At 34.4% G+C, this 19,478-nt stretch overlaps 1 protein-coding gene across 13 annotated transcripts in view; it reads left to right on the top strand.

Annotated features, from left to right (window-relative positions):
* Positions 1-19,478, top strand: part of PALS2 (protein associated with LIN7 2, MAGUK p55 family member) — a 53,899-nt gene that overhangs the window by 3,312 nt on the left and 31,109 nt on the right. Inside the window, exons 1-2 of one of the 13 annotated variants that reach the window (XM_034402652.3) lie at positions 8,469-8,559; positions 10,337-10,502. The exons of 11 other annotated variants lie outside the window; for them this stretch is intronic. In XM_034402652.3, coding sequence (XP_034258543.1) covers positions 10,499-10,502 — 4 coding nt within the window. In that variant the 5' untranslated portion in view covers positions 8,469-8,559; positions 10,337-10,498. Of the gene's footprint in view, positions 1-8,468; positions 8,560-10,336; positions 10,503-19,478 lie in introns of those variants that run through there. One more of the 13 variants, XM_087892664.1, reaches the window with a different exon arrangement.

The following is a 19,478-nucleotide window of genomic DNA, read 5'->3' as shown; positions in this document are numbered from 1 at the left end:
GAAGCTGTAAACATTTCTGAAAGGTATAATGGTAATCCACTTGTGCCAGAAAATAGCATGATTGCTTTCATGACATCACCAAAAATCAAATTAAATTCAAAGGACACTAATAAATGTTAAACTTACAACCATTTGTTTAGTAATAATTCAAATTTACAACAGCACTGGAAAAAATACTCAAGACTGGCCCTTATATTTAGAACCATTACTACATCCCCATAGTCAAAATCCAGGTGCTTGGCAACTGGCATGTATTTATGATGGTTGCAGTGTCCTGGTGTCATGTGATCATCATTTGCAACCTTCCCAGCCAGCTTCAGATAAAGTCAATGTGGGAAGCTGGAATTGCTTAACAACCATGTAATTCACTTGACAATTGTGGTAATTTGCTTAACAACCATGGTAAATGGTTGTAAAATTGAGTGTGACTCACTTAACAAGTACCTTACTTAGAAGTGGAAATTTTGATCCCAATTGTGTTCCTAAGTCAAAGAATACCTGTAGATACATCAGTTCTAGTTCTCAATTTCTGTGGCCTTGATTTGCCTTGTACAGAGACATCTGAGGGAAGGGCCAGCAACATATAAATGGTGGTACAATCTGGTGATAAAATCCCTGCCCCTTTTAGATATCTATTGCATACATATTAAAAGGGGCAGGAGGTTGCATGCCATATCTCACCCACTATTTTAGCCTCCTTGGCTTTCCTCCATATATACCCCTGACTTCATGTCTGCTTTTACATTGTAATTCTGTGCTATATATGATGTCATGTATAAATAGAGGAATATGGTATTTCTTTTGAGATCCTTTCATGAGTTGCTATCAGGAAGGAGCGCAAAGAAAAAGGAGTTGCTTCTCTGATCCGCTTCTTGATGTCATCTGGCTCAACTTCCCATACATTACTAAATGAGAATCATTGAGGAGAAAACCTACTTCAACATGCTTTCCCCAGATTTTAATACCAGTATTGTTTTATCATCTCATGATATTTTTATTAGTAAAAAGTTGAGGCTAGTGGAACTATATTGGTGATAGGAACAAAAGTCACCAAGACTCTGCATTAGTCTTTACAGAAAAAAGAGGGTTTAGTCTTTACAGGGAGAAGAGCCCTAGGAAGGAGGCAATGGCAAACCACTGAAGAACTTCGCTAAGAAAATGTTGATGAAGATTCTCAGTCATCCAGTTACAGTTGTCTGTAGATTGAGTCATGGCAACTGGACTTCTTTTTTTGCCAAAAAAACCTGCAAGGATCAGCCTGGGCAGCTGTCAAGAGTCAACACTTAAGTTGAAGGGAATAACAACAACAAAAAGTATCAATGTGTCATGGCATAGAAAGAGACATTTGAGGTAAAACACACATCTCTCTCCCCCCAAAATTTCCCAAAATTCACATTTATACTTTAAAAAGAAAAGAAATTGACTACAGCTGTGAAGCAATGTAGCACTTATAGAAATGAATGTGAGCAAAGACTGGCTTTGTACAGGTAGACCTTGGTACGCAATGGTAATTGGGACGAGGAACTCGGTTGCTAAGCAACATGGTCATAAAGTGCAATGTCGCATGTCTATTCTGACTTACAACAGTTGCAGTCGTTAGGCGAACCCCATGTTATTAGGGGCAACATCACATGATTGCTACTTGTAATCTTCCGCCAGCTTCCCAATGATTTTATTTGTTGAAACCTAGTAGTGAAGATTACAAATAGTGAAAAATAGCAGAATAACAGAGTTTGAAGGGACCGGGGAGGTCCAACCCCCTGCTCAGGCAGGAAATCCTATACCATTTCAGACAAATTGTTATCCAATCTCTTCTTAATAGCAAATGGTGATTGTGAAATGCTGCAACCCTTGTAATTATGAGCCAATTGCTAAGCCCCAAATAGTGAGCACGTGACTATGGGGACACTGTGACAGCCATAATTTCAAGGATAAGTCTCCTTGTTCAAGATTGTAATAACTAAACAGTTTGTTGCATAAATGATAGTTAATTGAAGATTACCAGTCTAGAGATCTGCATGTTGGCATTGTAAGTAACAAATAATGCCACTGTTAGTGCTATTCTTCTACAAACCTACAGTTATATAGTACAGTGGTATCTAGGTACTCATTGTTAATTGATTCTGGGAGGTGCAATGTGTATCAAAAACAATGAGTATTAGACAAATTTTTTCCATAAGGAATAATGTAGTGAGTCAAAAAGAAGCTGACACTAACACATTTTAAGTTGTATGTTGAGTACCAAACAAATGATGACTAACGGGACAAAAATTTTGTATCAAACATGTTGAGTACCAAATTCGATGAGTTTCAAAGCAACTGAGTTCCAACATACCACCGTATGTATTTGGTTCTATGTTTCAGGTTTACAACATTTTAAAAATATAGTTACTTAGTTTGATTACTTCACATTTGTGAATTTTGTGCAGATATGCTAACATAGAGAATATATTAATAAAATCTATGGATCTTGAAAATGTTGCAATTAGTTTCTAGTGTTAATAAAATAAATTGATAATTTTATAATTTATTTAAAAGAAGCCTTGTTATAAATTTGTACCAATTCTAAATATATTTAATTGCATTCATGATATGTTTCAACAGAATATCAAATGAGTATACTTAAGAGAAAATCCTTAGATTAAGCGTTGGTTTAATATTTTTGTCTGTCAAACATCCATTTAAAGATAAAGAAAAGAATTATGATCTATAAATGAGTAATTTCCATTGTGTTTTGTTCATGAATTTCCCAAATAACTAATTTTGGAAGGAAGAAGTATTCAAAAGTATATGGGGTATGTGGGGGTCATGTGATCACCATTTGCAATCTTCCCAGCTGTTTCCAATAAGCAAAGGAACTGGAGGAAGCTGGATTCACTTAACAAAAATGGGATTCACTTAATAACTGCAGTGATTCACTTAATCATGATTTAAAAGATTGTAAAATTGGGCACAACTCACTTAACTGACTTGCTTAGCCATGGAAATTCTGGTTCCAACTGTAGTCATAAGCAAACAATATAAACCATCTATACAGGTCTAGGGTTAGACTGCCTGCATTTAATTTAAAGCAATTGTATAGCTATCCTAGTCAAGATAAAGTAGATCATCCGTATTACTTAGTAGCTGTGTTTATAAGAATATTGTCTGATAATTTTGCATGGTTGGCTTGGAAAAAACTACCAAACCGTGATTTGTTCTGTACATAGGGAATAGAAACAATAAATGATTGCAAGGAACAATTTATCTGAGAGAATTTTTCCTGTAAAGAATTGTAGCAAAGTTTTAGCAGCAAATTGGTTATTCACTGTTTAAGCAAGTGCAAAACTGAGCAAAACAAAAGATTTCTCAAAGCTTGTTAAGGGAATAAAGTATATTCCATTGTTATATAGAAAATGTTGATATAGGAGAAGAGCAGGCAGGGCTAAGGGAGCAGAGTTAAGTGCTTGAACTCTATGGGAATGTAGCATGGAGGAATTTCCAATGAACAGTGTGTCTGTTGATTTAAAACGAACAATTGGAAATTGGCAGGTGGTGCTTTGTGTCCAGGGCTTGAGTCCTTAGGGTATATAGAGACCCACTTTTTAGTTATGCTAGTGATTTGTGTTCACATTGCTTGACTGCCCTGTATTTTAAATTTTGTAATGTGTGCAATTGTTTTCATTACGTTTTAACTGTTTGCTGCCCAAAGTCACTTTCTGAGATAAGTGGCCATATAAATTGGATAAATAAGTAAATCTCTCCAAATTTGCTTGATCATAGTGCATTCAAATAACACAATAATCTACAAAAATGTGGCCAGTGGTTTTCAGAATATGGCAATAGATGTGATCAGTGTATTATTTATTAATAATTAAGAAACTAGCTTGTCATTTGGTGGAATGGGAAATAAAATACAAATAGAGGTTACATTCTTCCTTCTACTTTGCTGATTGAAATAATTTTACCAATTTTCAGGTTTATGTACTTCACAATCTTTGGATTAATTTTCACACCCAGTGGTAAGTCTGGGAGTATTATTTTCCCTTTCATTATTTTCTGTGTCTGCTACAGAGAGCAAATTAGCATTCATGAACTGCTTTGGTAAGTATTTGCAAAACAGACTAAAGGAGATTGAAAAAGCTGCAATGATGCATAGTATGGCTACTGTTCTATTTTTTTCCTTGTTATTATTACCTTTGATATAACCTACATTTATTATAAAAAGTTATTTCTACGAAGCAGAGAGAGAGTAAGTGCATGTAGTTTCCTAAAAAAATAACATGATGGCAAAAAAAAAAAACCTGTTGTAAAGGCAACTTTAGCTTTTCTTATGTGCGATATAAGGATGTGTGGATCAGTAAACATGACTGTTTCATTATTCCCTTTGATGGAAAACAGGTTAATCTGTTGATTCACTGTATGTTTCTTAGTTATATACTAGTGTATGTTTCCATTCTTCCAATTGTGGACTATTTGTCCTTATATTTTGCATGCTACTCACAGCTGCTGTCCTTCACATTATCCCCATCTGCCTATCACATGGAAATGAAGTACTGTGTTGGCATTCAAACCATTGGGGCTTCAGCTACATCCACTATTTTAAACTACAGATAGTGTCAGACCTAAGCACAAAGCAGCAAAATCTAACTAAGTCCAATCCTTTATTTCAGGGTGGATAAAAATAGTTTATTTTTTAAAAATATATATTAAAAAATGGCTTTTTAAAATTTAAATCAGATTTTTTATGTTTATCAAATTTATTTTAATAAAATGCTTTTGGAGTAAAAATCTAAATATAATTTTTTATTTAAGATACATTAATAATTTAGTTTATTCAGCATAAAATGGAGCTTAGTTATGTAGCATGAGGCTGTATATTCTGCAATATTTATATTTTTGGTAAATGCGTTCAATGAATTCAAGCTCTGCAAACTGAGATAACATGCACTGCATTGATGCATTCACACAATTTCACAGTAACGAGATAAATCATAAAACAAAGTTCAGGAATATTCCTTTATCCATTGTTTTGCAAATCGATGTACACTACAAACTGTATGATTGTTTGAAGAGAAATACACCTGTACCACCAGGCTGTACCACCAGGAGGAAAGGCAAGCAACAAAAATGAAAGTGAAACCTTCTAAGCAGCTTATAAATATAATATTAAAAAGTACCTATCATTTCAGATCCATCATGACAGCGCCTGTTAGCGGGCATCCACTCACCTGCTGCCTGCCATGTTCCTCACCACCTTGTGTCACTGCCGCATCACCAGCCGTCCCATTAAAGTGAATGTGACTGTTGGTGACTCAACAGAAGGTCAGAGGAGAAGCTGCTGCTGGACAGAGATGACAGTTGCTCTTTAAAAATTATTATTTAAATTGAGTTGATTTAAATCAACCCTGCTTTATTTGCTTACACCTAATGGACAGAACCTTTGCAAACTGCATCTATAACCTTCTAGCCTACATCTTGAGAGAGTCCAGGGTAGCTCGAACCTCTTCCCCACTGCCTCATCCAGCTCAGGGCTGTGTAGTCTCTTAATTTGGACCTCCCCAACCCACCCCCAGGAAAAGTTCTGTGTTGCCAAAACATCCTCCCCCACCACCAACTGCTTCTCCAGGTGCACATTCTATCATATTTAATTTCTCTCAGCTTGAACTGAGCAGCATCAAAATATTCTTGCATAAGCATCATCACATGGTCATACAGGAATTGAATGGAAAGAACCTGCCCTCTATCCACCCTATTTCTTTGCTCCTTTAACCTTTTTCCAAAACAATAGCTCAGTGAACCCACTTATTGCTAGGTTAGGAATATAATATATCATTTAAAATGGTGTATACTTAGTTGTGGTCTTGAGTTAGGTATCTGTAGTTAAGATCAAGATTTTTCATAACCACTTCATAAGCGCATGGCACAACATAGATGAAACACATCAGGACTGGATTCAGCAATCCACCTGCATTTAAAAGACACAGGCCACTCTTGAAGACCACTAGTTTAAAAGAGGGATCAAAGAGGCCATCTATGTCAAAATTGAACAGCCTCCTCTCAACAGAGCGGGTGGGATACGACATCATCTATCTCCATTCTACAACACAGTCCTTTCAACAGTTCCAAGAAGGCTCCAGAGTCCATACCCATTTGTACCACTCAGGTGACCCTGATGACACAGATAAACCTCCAGGTGACCTTAGTGACTCGCTAAAAGAATGCAAATGACCAGCTGTCTGCAAGGAGTGTAAATCCTTCCATTCCCCACCATCCAGTCAGAGCTGAAGAAGCTTTTTGGAGAAGTGAAACATCTTCAAAGAAAAAACCAGAAAGTCCAGTTGCCTCTTGAAAAAGCACCCTTGGGTCTCTAGAAGGGTGAACAACAAATATGAATTAGATGATTAATCAAACAAATGATTAAATTAAAAAGAAAGCTTGAAATAAAATTGGGAAGCAATCATATGTTACTCTATTTTATGTAAAGAATGATTTTGTGTCGTAAGCTTAAATGCTATTATGAAAAGTGAGTCTTGGAACTTCTAGTAGAATTGCAGATGTGAGTACTAGAAATTATGGCTGTAAAATATTGCTGAATTTAGAAGAGAGAAAAGGTTTTATTTTTTTAAAAAAATCATTTTTTTATGAGTACTGTTAATTGACCTTCGATAATAGCTTTATTATTACAACTGTGGCATAGTAAGATATGGTTGAAGGGCAGTTTATATAGATTGTGCACAATCTGTATAATTAGATGTACAGCTGCCATTAAGTTCCGGAATTCTGAATTACTAAAATCTACATTTCAGCCCATACCTCTCCGCCAATAAATGCAGATATTTTTTCAAGTTTAGAGAAAGTAAAGAATATGATTCTATGTGAGTTCAAAAAATAAGTCCTTATGTGAATTTGAACAGGATTAAATGTGTAGAATGATTAAAATAAACCTTAGAATTTCTAATAAGAGTTTACACATCATTGTGTATATTGTGCTGTAGCTATTTTTACTTAAAAAAAAAAAAAACCACAACTGCTGGAATTTGGGATTCAAACTTTAAAACTTGCCACTTATTTCAAGATTTGCAAAACTAATTGATTCAGCTAAGAGTGAGAAAATATTTGTCTTGGTGTATGTTTCTAAAAAATATTTGTCTTGGTATCTAACTGTTCATAGTTATCTTAGAATCAATTGTCAGTTTTCATAGTAGTCAGCAAAGTCATTTGTTTAAAAGAATTTGGATTTATAAACATAGTGAAGACATCTTATTTTTTAAAAGTATCTCTATTTTATTTTTTTCATTAGCTGGTAATCTCTTGAAACTTTAAAGAGTGTTGTCTCTATTTTAAGGTGTGCTTTTTTGCATGTCTGAACTTTTTAAGAAAAACTTCAATTGGAAAGATTAGTTTTCTACATTCTTGTCTACAATTGTTGGGATTTGATATATTGTCTTCTGAACTAGTAGTTAAAAGCTTTTGGGGCCATTTATCTGAAAACTGTAGTTACATGATTTTTGAAACTGCTGTTCAGAAGTCTTAAACTATATACTTATATGATGTAAGTTGGTGTCTTAGCATTGACGAAGCTCTTGATAGAAAGCAGGACCATTACATTCTCTAACATAACTGTAATTTCCTGTTTATATAGTTTCCCTGATTAGCAGTAATGGTAAATTTAGCTAGAAATTAAACTGTACATTAGGACTTATCCTGGATGATGAACAGCTTTTTCAAAAATCTCACCCTGAATTATCTTCTCAGAAATCCAATTATTGTGAGTCTCAGGGCTTCTAGTAGAATTTCAGGTATGTATGTTTTAGAAATTATCTTGTAAATACTGTTGAATTGAGATAAATGTTTTTCAATTAGCAGAAAAGAGGATGCTGTAAATTATGACATATTAAGTTACAGTTGAAGGGCAGCTTACATACATTGCACACTTAACCATATAATTAGATGCACAGCTGCTTACACTAATGATTCCACTCAGTTGGATAATGAAAAGTCTCAATAAGGAAGGATATTTGTAGCTTCAGGTTGAAATGAAAAGATTGCAAGCAAACAACTCAGCTCACCAAGGATTGCGTAGTATCAACACTTCAATATATTCTTGGAGCCCAACTTAAAACAATGGACTCTGAAGCAGAATGGAGGGATAGCAGATATAAAATAATGAAAATTACATTGGGAAAATAACAATGTTGAAATAGACAGAAAGTTTTTATTGGGTAGCCCTTCTTTGAAAAAAAAAGTTAATATAAGCTTGGATTTTAAATGTTTTTCAGCTTGTAAATATGCCAAATAAGGTGTGCTTGAATATGCATTTTGAGCAGCCCAAATTAAATATGCAAACCTCTTTCTAATGAAGTTATACAGAAGATACCCTTTCACAGCAGCTTGGTAAAGAAGACTTTTTTATCCCCATATAATTATATAGACTGATAAATACTGCCCTTGAGTGAATTCTAACTCATAAAATCTTACACCTCCACAGATAGATGTATAATGATATGAGGTTTAAATAGTAAAAGTTTCATCAATGATGCTGGAAGTCTTCAGAAAGCCTTGAGGATACATTTATAGGTAACTCTAAGCTATGATTTTTAAAACATAATTTCCTGATTATTCCCTGGTAGATTGGTTTGAACATGCTGTGAGACCAGTTGAAGAAACCAGTTACATTATGATTTAACATGTCAGAATTATTTGGAATATTTTCAAAATTTAAAAACTACAGGCTATATTTTCTAGAAGCTGATATATTTACACAAAATACTATGTAGTTTTTCAAAGAGCAGTAATATTCTTCTTTTTTAGTCAAAAAGTCCTAAATTTGGTACATATCTTTCAGAAAAAATAAAAGGATCAAACTCTGGAAAGTTGCTGCTATTCACTGAAAAAATTATTATCTGGATTGATGAAACATTTTTTGTAACTTGAATCATAAAGTCTATTTACCTGTCTATTACAGGCATATTCATATGATTTCCTGGTTGACTGCCTTGAGGCTGCAGTTTTTTAATGTAATGGGTGATCATAACATGTTCTAAAATAGATTGAAGCCTAGAGGGAATTTTGACCTAGGGGTAATTCTCAGGCTTCACATCTTGTGACAGAATAAAAACAAAATTGCCCATTTAGGGTGAGAATGCTGCTTAAAAGGAGACTTCGTAAGTGTACTTGGATGACTACACTTACATAATTAGAATCACAGTACAGGTGGTATATGAGTAATAATCCTACAAAAGATTACTTTTTCTGTGTCATATTTTCTAAAGTATAGTAACAGTTTTTGTTGCATTACAAGATTTCATCTCATGCATCTGCTGAGTTTTCTGTAATAGCTTATAGAGGTGAAAGATGTCATAATTACAATGGATTCTTAGCTATGATACCAAAGTCTTCCCTTCAAGGGAGTTTTATATGTAACTGAACACTAAGCATTTTTGCATTATTGTAGGACAGGGGTGTCAAACTCATGTTGTCATGTGACATGACTTTTTTCCCCTTTGCTAAAATGGGGGTGGGCAAAGCCAGCGCGTGACACATCTGTCCTGCGGGCCATGAGTTTGACACCTCCCTTTTGTAAGATAATTATTTCAAATTGAATGTGGACAAATATAAACTAAATGATTAGACTGCATTAGAATTATAACTAGATAACTTTGAAACCTTGGTGTAATCAACATCATTACTATTTTTAATTGGAAGAGTTTGTGTGCTAATGTAGTAATATCTGTGAAATGATAATTTACAATGACTACTGTTTTCATACTTTTTGATTATGACTCTTGTAGCAATGTTGCATTATTGAAATATCTGTTCTGTTTGAATGTGCCTCAAAATGTATCATTTCCTTAAAATTATAGAGCTACTAGTTTGAGGGGAAGCATGGAAAAGGCAACTACAGGTAGTTCTTGCTTACTGGCTTGTCTTGTGCAGCAACTGATCAAACTTACAACAAAGTTTAAAAAAAACTTGGTGACCAGTCCTCATATGTTCAGCAGTTGCAGTGTCCTGCAGTCAAAAGATCACTATTGGTATGGCAACTGACTTACGACATTCGGAGTTAATAGGGAAGGCAGAGGTAGTAAAATCATAAGTTGTAATCATATAGGTTTTTTGCTTACCAATTTAATGACTGAAGGACAAGTATGGACATAAGCATATGACAGTCATATGCTTTTTTACTTAGCAACTGGGTAGTGCTTTAGTGGCTGAGTTACGGATCCCATTTATGGTTGCTTATGAAGATTACATTCTGTATGCACTCCAAATGGGATAACTGTTATGATCAACATATTGTGTTGCCTCTTCATTTATGGATTGTTGATTGAAACATTTTTATTCTTCCTTTAAGGGATCTATCCATGGAGCTCTCTTTTTGCTTTCTCCTGTAGACCATGCCCTGGGTGGAATATCTGAGAGATTGATGATCCCAGCACAGATCATCAAGAGTCATTGCATGTTTATTCTTTTCTCTAGGCCTGTTTCTTAACATCTGGGGAAAAACTTATTTTTGATGGGTAAGCTATCATGTGCCTTCTTCCATATTTGAAAGTTGATAAAGGGAATAACTGTAGTTTGACTTTTGGAAAATTTTTATAGTGCTTGTTTATGTAATGCATACCTGTAATATTGTATTGGATACAATCAACATAAGCTTTTATGCCAATAGAAAAGGAAGTCCTTCTGAAACCATATAATTTTCTATTTAATAGATGTGGGCTATAAAAATGTATTGCATCTACCGTATATGTGAATGTGAAAGAATGTGGATATGCGCAGTTAGCTTAGAGATAAGAGCTCTGATCAAGGTGCAATTACCCAAAAGCAGAATGGGATTAATTGCCACCCTGATAATATCAGCAAAATTGCATTGATTTTTGCTGTATTTCTAGACTTAGTTCAGGGTATTGTTAGCACTGGTAGAAAAATCAACAAAAGAAATGTTTCAAATTATGGAGAAACGTATATACAGATAATCCTCAATTTACAAGAGGTCATTTAGTGAGCATTCAAAGTTACAACAGCACTGAAAAAAGTGACTTATGACCATTTTTCACACTTATGACCATTGTAGCATCCCAGTGATCACATGATTTACAGTTATCATGATCACATGACAACTGACTCACATTTATGACCATTGCAGTGTCCCAGAGTCATGTGATCCTCTTTTGCGACTTTCTGCCAAGCAAAATCAATTGGGAAGCCATTATGTTACTACACAGTTAACAACTGTGCTACTAATTTAAGCATTGCAGTGATTCACTTAACAAATGTGGCAAGAAAAGTTATAAAATTAAGCAAAACCTACTTAACAAATTTCTCACTTAGAAACAATTTTGCTCAATCGTGGTGTTAAATTGAGGACTATCTGTACCCAATTGGTTTCTCTTTTTACTTGTGGCAAACAGCAGTCTTTTAATTCCAGTGAATAATATCAGTATCATTTAATCTTTTACTCCCTTGATGAATTCAATTTTTAGTCCCTTTTTTCCAGAAACAGGCCAATCTATTTGTTGTGCATTGCTGAAGCTGCAGCAGATGATTTGCATTTTAAATCTCCTGCAAATAACAAAAAGATGCCATAGAGTGCCCCGTCTACTTTCAGGATGCCAGAAGAAGTGGAAGATCTCACTGGCCCTGATTATGAGCTGTGGGCTCCTATGCTACAAAATACAGGACAAAGAAACTGTGGCTTTTATTCTTTAATATAATCCAGTGATAAATAAATTATGGAATCTAAATTTGCTGCATATTGAAAATGTCCAGTTCTTTCAGTTACTTTGTTGTCATGGAGTTCCAGATTTTTGACAATTCTACTAATGGTTTTTGAGGTAAATTATCAGAAAGCAAGAGATTATATCATTTATCAATGATTTTTGCCATTTTAACAAAATAAGATGAGGTTTCTCTCCCACCTGCACTCTGCCATTAAATGGGTATTGTTTCCATGTATATATGCATGCATGTATGTATTTACTTATTTATTTATTTATATCCTGCCTTTTTATTTTTATCAATCTCAAGATGCTAAACAAATCCAACACATCTTCTTCCTCTTATTTTCCCCTCAACAACAACCCTGTGAGGTGAATTGGGCTAAGAGAAAGTGACTGGCCCAAGGATACCCAATGGGATTTCATAGTCCTGTTTTAAAACAGGACTAATCAAATTGATATTGAAATCTACATTGAACTATGCATTCATATCACAGTCTAAAGATGTATTTGATTTACTACTATTTATTAATTTGTTTATTAATCAAATTTATATATCCATCCATCTCATGAAAAGTGACTCTGGGCAGCATACAATTATCAAATAAAAGTAGACATATAAAACAATCATTATCTAACGCCATTATATAATAATTATTTATTAATCAAATGTATATAACTGTCCATCTCATGGAAATTCACTCTGGGTGGCATGCAACAATCCAATAAAAGTAGAAATATAAATCAGTCATTATCTAAAGCCATTATATAATAATTATTTTAAAAGCATTAAACATTCAGGATTAATTAATCAAATGTATTTGGCTACCTTTGTCAGAGAAAGTGACTTTTTTCCAAAGATTCCAAACCAGGGTGATTATTTGGTTATTGGTTTAATTTTTGGAATACGTTGTCAAGGCCAATAATCTGGTAGGATTAAAAAAAATTAGACATATCTAGAGCAGATAGTCTTACAGGTACAACTTATTTAGTGACCACAATTGGGACTGGCAACTTGGTTGTTAAACAAAGCACTTGTTAAGTAAAACTGTGATTGTACAGTGCTTATGAGCTTGCTTTAGATTTCCTTGGCTTTATAGACCTGCAAAGGAAGTAAATGTGAGGGCTAGTCACAAGTTATTTTTTCATTCCTATTGTAACTGCAAATGGCTGCTAAATGAGCCAGTCACTAAATGAGGACTACCTGTATTTGTTGTTTACCAAGATGGAGAGAAAATACAAATATCCTCAAAAAATACAAATATCCTTAAAAGCAAATATGTTTTTAAAATTATAAATTTTAAAAATTCTGCATATCAACCACATTTTATCAAATTCATTGATACAATGTCTTGGAAGCTGATTATATTGATTATCACATTGAAGTACATTTGTCAAGTTTAGTGGACGTTAAATTAATAAGATTATTTACATTCCATGAAACCTAGCTGAATGTGGCTCATAACTGAAAAACTCATGGGAAGCCACAGGAAATACCAGAAGCAATAGGCTAGACTGACAATAGACAAAACATTGAGAAAAGCAATGATAAACAATTTCTGTATTATTATCAAGAAAAAATCATGGAATTTTACTCCACTCAAGAAGAATTTGCTCAATTCAGCAGGATTTTGTTTAACTCCGAAAATTAGTTTTTTAAGGAGTTCTTGTTTTTCTTTTGGAGGGAAATAGTTTTCAAATGTTGTTAGTATGGTAGGTTCTAGTTTCTTTACTAGGATGTTCAAGGATGTGAACATAATGGTTTAGGATAGTACCTAACTATAGTGCTTTGTAGGAAGGGTCTTGGGAGACTGGGCAAAGAGACATTGCCAAGGAAATGGTCAGATAACAGACAGCTTGGCCCACAACTGGATAGTGGGTGGTGGGGTAAGAGGCTCAGAAGTCACTCTCAGGAGAAAGGTTGGGTTATAAAGGAGATGGGCATGGAAGACTTGAAAGCTTTTGTCAATGTAATTTTACAATAAAGTAGAATTAGCTCATCTGGTTGTGTTTCCTATCTAGTTAATCCTATGAGGCTGACATTAATCTTGCAAGTCAAGATTGATGTCATCTTCACCCCACCCCCAGCACCTATGCCATCTCTTATCTGACCATTCCCATGGTAATGTTTCTTTATCCAGTCTCCCAAGGTCCTTCCGCATAGTATTACAATAAGTCTGCATTGTAAACAAAGGGAGTGTGCCTTGTTTAAACAAAGTTAGGACTATGGTCATAACATTGTTCTGTAGCATAAAGTAACAATTAAGGAATGAGTCCTCCAAGGCAAAAATGACTTTTGAACCAGACTCTTAGTTATGCACAACAGAGGAAGTTGAAATAACCACAGGAATTCTAGCCTTCTTGACCTCAGCTGTAACACTTAGCAAAAATAGAGTTTCAAATCCTTCCTAGAATTCAGAGAGACATGTTGATGTCTTTTGGGTAGTTCAAACTGAGTAGTGGAGAAACAATGGAGTGCCTGAAGTTAAAACCTGGTATTTTACAAATTAGAATAAGAGACAGGCAACCTGGTAACCCCTTTCTTCAATGTTTTGAATTTCATGTTCTAAGGTTCCTAACTACCTATGGCTAATAACAAGGGATTGTAGAAGATTCTTTGGATAGTTGAGGCCAGAATGAGGAAGGAATTGCAACATTTGCTGCTATTAATTATACTGCTACACTGTTTATTTTTTGAAATGCATCCTTTTAGTTGATTTTTATGTATTGTAGATTGTTCTCTCTTTATATGTCCTGTTGTTGAATCTTAAAAAATGAAGTATATCATGTAAATATCAAGCTTGCCTATTGATAATATGTACTGTCTGGTACAAAAAGAAACAGCTTAATTCCAATCTATATATATAAAAGTGAAAACCACTTACACATTAATCACAAAATCTCCAGAACCGTAAAGCCTACAAACTTGAAAATTTGCCACGTATGTTCCTCTTGGCTTCTAGATACCCACTAAGAAAGGATTTTTCGAAATGACCATCAGAGCATTAGTATTTTCTATATTATTATAACATGCTCTGATGCTAATTAGTTAGACATTCTACCCCCCCTCCCAACTTGAAAATAACTCTGGAGAGAATGGGGATAGCATAGGACTGGCTTCTGTGGGGCAAACCTCATGGAGAGAAGGGGCTAGAAAGCCTGAGGGAGAGAAGGGGATAAGATAGGAGATGTTTATGTGGGGCAAGGCTGAGGGAGAGAAGGGGATAGGATAGGGGAGAATTCAAGTGTCAATTTATCAAGTCCGATCACATAGTTTCGTAGCGAAGCACGGGGATTCAGCTAGTATAACATAAGGTTCTGAAATCAGTGTAAATAATAAGAAGCATGTCCAACTTATTTTAGTGGGAACAAAGTGCAACTGGCATCATGGTTTCATCTCAATGTATTTGGATTGGGATTGGACCAACAGTAAAATCTGTTATGAGACAAAAACATGATTTGATTTCAGAATCGTCCCTCACTGACAGATTCAGTCCTTGGTATCTCCAGATAAAACAGGAGCAGAGCTGCTGCCCGTGTTGACACTGCTATAGGTGGGCCAAAAAACTGATTGTAAGTCTCAATGTAGAGTCTCATTAGATGGTCACATTTTATGAACAATTGTCATAATGCAAATAATAACTATAAATACATACAGGTACATGGTTCAGTCTTAAATCATTCTTTTCTTTGAACAATTTTATTAAATTAAATATAAAATAACAGAACAGGAAAAATTTGTGGGGAGGGAATAAAAAGGGGGAATAAAGAAAAAGTGACAAGAAAAAAAATGGGGAATTGACTTCTGATTTTCTTCAGGATAGACACAAATATATAGTACCTCTTATTCTAAGTTAAATCAAAAACATAAAAACATCATGTAAAATATACAAATTAATCAAAATAATATTAAAATATATGTAATAAAAACCCTCTTACTCTAAGTTTAAACATAAATTTAAAGTATAGGTTTAAAGAATATAATAAGAATAAACATACCCAATATTAATCATAACAAATCTAATCACCGAGTCCTAAAATCAAATTTTCATTTTTATCTTTCTCAAACAAAAAATCCAAAAATGGTCTACAAATAGAAACAAAGTTATTTTCTGAATCCTTGTTCTTCAACATTTTTATTCATGAAGAGGTGAAGGGAATGGTTATTAGATTTATAAAGGATACAAAATTGTATAATACTTCAAAAAACAAATAAAATCCAAAACAATTTTGATACTTTCTGAAAAATGGGTTGAAAGTAACAATTAAATTAAATACGGACAAATGAAAATTGTACTTAAGAAACTAAAGTTAAATGCACAGAGATGGAATGCATTATATATGATTTTATAGTAGGACATATGAAAAGGATCATGGAATTGTAGTTGATCACAAAGTAAATATGAATAAATAAAATGTAACTTCTGAATTATGGGAATAATACTGGTTGTTCCACAGTGGTATTCTTGTTATCAAACATTGGGTTTCGTTTGGGGAAAGGATTTAGATAAAGCTGAACACATGCAGAAAAGAACAAAAAGGATGTTCAGGTATACAGAAAAATTGAAGGTACTAAGGAATGTTCAGCCTTAAGAAGGGAGACAGAGTGGGAATAGTCAAGTTGGTCTAGTGGTTAAGGCACCAGACTAGAAATCAGACACTAAGTTCCAGTCCCATCTTAGCCATGAAAATCAGCTGGATGACTTTGAGTCAGTCCATTTCATCTTTCTCAGCTCAACTCAGGGTTGAGGTATGTTGGATATTTTCACTGCCTTGAACAAAATAATATAGGCAGGATTAAAATAAATAAATAAATGGGTCCTTCGTGCTGTCTGAGCATGATTGTTTTCTTGCAGACATTTCATAAATTATTTTAAATTTATTTAAACTGAGATTCATAAATAAATACAGGTAATGCTTGTGTTCCGGCCATTTATTTAGTGACCATTCGAAGTTGCAACGGCACTGAAAAAAGTGATTTATGACCGTTTTTCACACTTATGACTGTTGTAGCATCCCCATGGTCATGTGACCAAAATTCAGATGCTTGGCAACTGGTTCACATTCTCAGGGTGACACTGTCTCAGGGTCATGTGATCATCTATTGCAGGGGTGGGCCGAATGCGTCACGCACTGGCCATGCCCACCCCCATATTAGCAGGGGGAGGGAATTTGCGATACATGTCATTGCCAGTTTGACACTCCTGATCTATTGCAACCTTCTGACAAGCAAAGTCAATGGGGAAGCCAGATTCACTTAACCACCTTGTTTCTAACTTAACTGTGGTGATTCACTTAACAATTATGGCAAGAAAGATTGTAAAACGGAGCAAGTTCACTTAACAACTGCCTTGCTGAGCAATACAAATTGAGCAAACACAATTATGGGTGTAAGTTGAGGGCTACCTGTAAATATCATAGCACTCTTTAAATAACTTGAAATAATTATTACATAGAAAAAGATCAAGAATAATTTTCTTTCTTCTCTTGATGTAGGTAAAGCTGGTTTTAAATAACAAGAAGGAAGCTACTGAAATGTCATTTAGTTAAATATACAGGGTGGATTTCTCTCATCACTGGATGTGTTTAAGCAAAGGCTAGAGAAGACCAATAGTTTAAATATTGTGGCTTGATTATCTATTTGTTCATTCTAAAAATAAGTCTGTTCCCTATTTAGCTGAGTTATGGAAATAAAAGTTTATTGCTTTAAGTGAACTTTGGACAGGAATAATGAATTCTAGTTTACAGCCAATACAGTGCTATTACCCTAGAACAGTGTTTATCAATTTCGGGAACATAAAGATGTGTGGACTTCAATTCCCAGAATTCCCCAACCAGCAAAAGTTGACAGAAATTCTGGAACTTGAATTTCACACATTTTAAAGTTCCCAAAGTCAAACATAACTTTGCTGGAAAGAATTGATTTCTTTTCCCAACCTTGTGCTTTCCAGAAGGGTTGAATTGCAGTTCCCAGAATTCCCTGATGGTGGCCAACCACACAATATGGATCCTACTGTATTCAGATATACCTGCATAGAAGCAGATTATGAAAAAATACTAGTTTTTGGGATATATTTTCCACTGTCTATGATCATCTATGGCTTGTTTATGGCTTGTTGCAGCTTTTTTTTTTTTTTTGCTTTTTAGATTAATAGATGCAGATAATATTTTACTTGTTACAAATAAAAACTGTATTCTGAGTATTGAACATTTTTTTCCAAGTTTGCAGCATTTGGCATCCAGCATAGTAAACTTTAGGAAGCTGCTTTGTACATTATTCTGTTACCTCAGAGTTGTGTATAAATTTAGATATTGTACAAATGAAGGTGAGAAATATTTTGCATGCATCTTTTTGAAGTGAGTTTGCCCCAACTATTAAAACAGTTCTTATGCAATTTATTGGCTTTAATCTAGATAATGAACTTGAATTTCTTGCTACTACCTACACAGCTGCTACTCTTCATTTTTTTATTAATAAAAGTGCATTATGTTCCTGAAATTTTAGTATGGTTGACAATCTTGGCTTATCAACTGAAGAAAAAATGCTGTCAGAATTCCTGAAAGCATAATGTAACTGTCATTAGCCTCCTACACAAGCTTTTCAAAGAGAGCTTGTTTGCTAGGAGGAGATGGGGATGCATTGATTGTACAGTGTGGTTATAGCAACGTTTTTAAAAAGCTTTCATTGTATGATACATGTTTATTTTAAGAATGGTACCACATAGTTAAAATTTTCTACGTAGTAATATTTTTCCAGAAAATATTTTTCCCCTTTTAAGCGAGGACATATTAAGAACGTAGGTGTTAGTGTTATTTAATGAATACTATTGTGAAGATAATGTGCAGTGGTTCATGAGTTTTTGAAGCTCTGTTTTTGAAGTAGTCCTTATGGGCAATATTGTAAAAACTTTTATTTTTAACAATCTCGTTATTTCCTGTTCGATGTGCTTTGTCTTTTTAAAATGGTAATTAATTTTTCCTCTGATTGCCTCTGTTCACTACAGAAAGCAAGCCTAGGGAGGTCTGCTATACTCAATTACTGTGCTTTGTCTCCAGTGATGTCATAATTATTTTTAATCATTGTTAAAAATTAATGCAAGCATTAGTGTACTTTAATGCACATTAAATCACTATTGAGGATCAGTAACTACCATTCTGGTCCAGTGCTTCTGCCTTGACCTGCTTTTCCACAAGCAGTTATTATATGCGAGTTGCTTTATTGCACTTACACATACATACAAAATTAAATATACTTGAAGGATAAAATTAGTGTTATAGGTAGTCCTGTACTCATGACTGCAATGGGGGACTGGACTTTCAATCATTAACTTGTGATGGTCATAAATCGAGGACCAGACCCAATTTTATGACTGTTTTTATGGCAATCATTAAGAGAATCAAGATGTCATAAATCTGATTCACATGGTTGTTAAATGAATTGCAAGGTTGTAACTGCAACCTATTCTCCTGACAGAGTGTTTTTTTTTGCCAGAAACCAGCAAAAAAACACTAGAAATGGCCAAAAAAAAAAAATGTTGCAAATCACAGTTATATGACTACAGAATCTGCAATTGGTCATAAATGTCAGTCAGTTTCCATAATGCAGTCATGTGACCATGGGAAGAAGATGCAACATAATGCAATGGCTAGAAGTACTTTATGGGTTATAAAGCACCTTTTCTGAGGCAATTATTATCTCCAAACAACTGGTCTTAAATCAAAGACTACCTGTAGTTACTAGCATTCTCCCCCCCACACCTTATATTACAATAATAT

This window comes from Pantherophis guttatus, chromosome 4 (genome assembly GCF_059756535.1).
Source record: "Pantherophis guttatus breed Tessera chromosome 4, ASM5975653v1, whole genome shotgun sequence".
NCBI classification, from domain to species: Eukaryota; Metazoa; Chordata; class Lepidosauria; order Squamata; family Colubridae; genus Pantherophis; species Pantherophis guttatus.
This window is presented reverse-complemented; position numbering and strand designations above follow the sequence as displayed.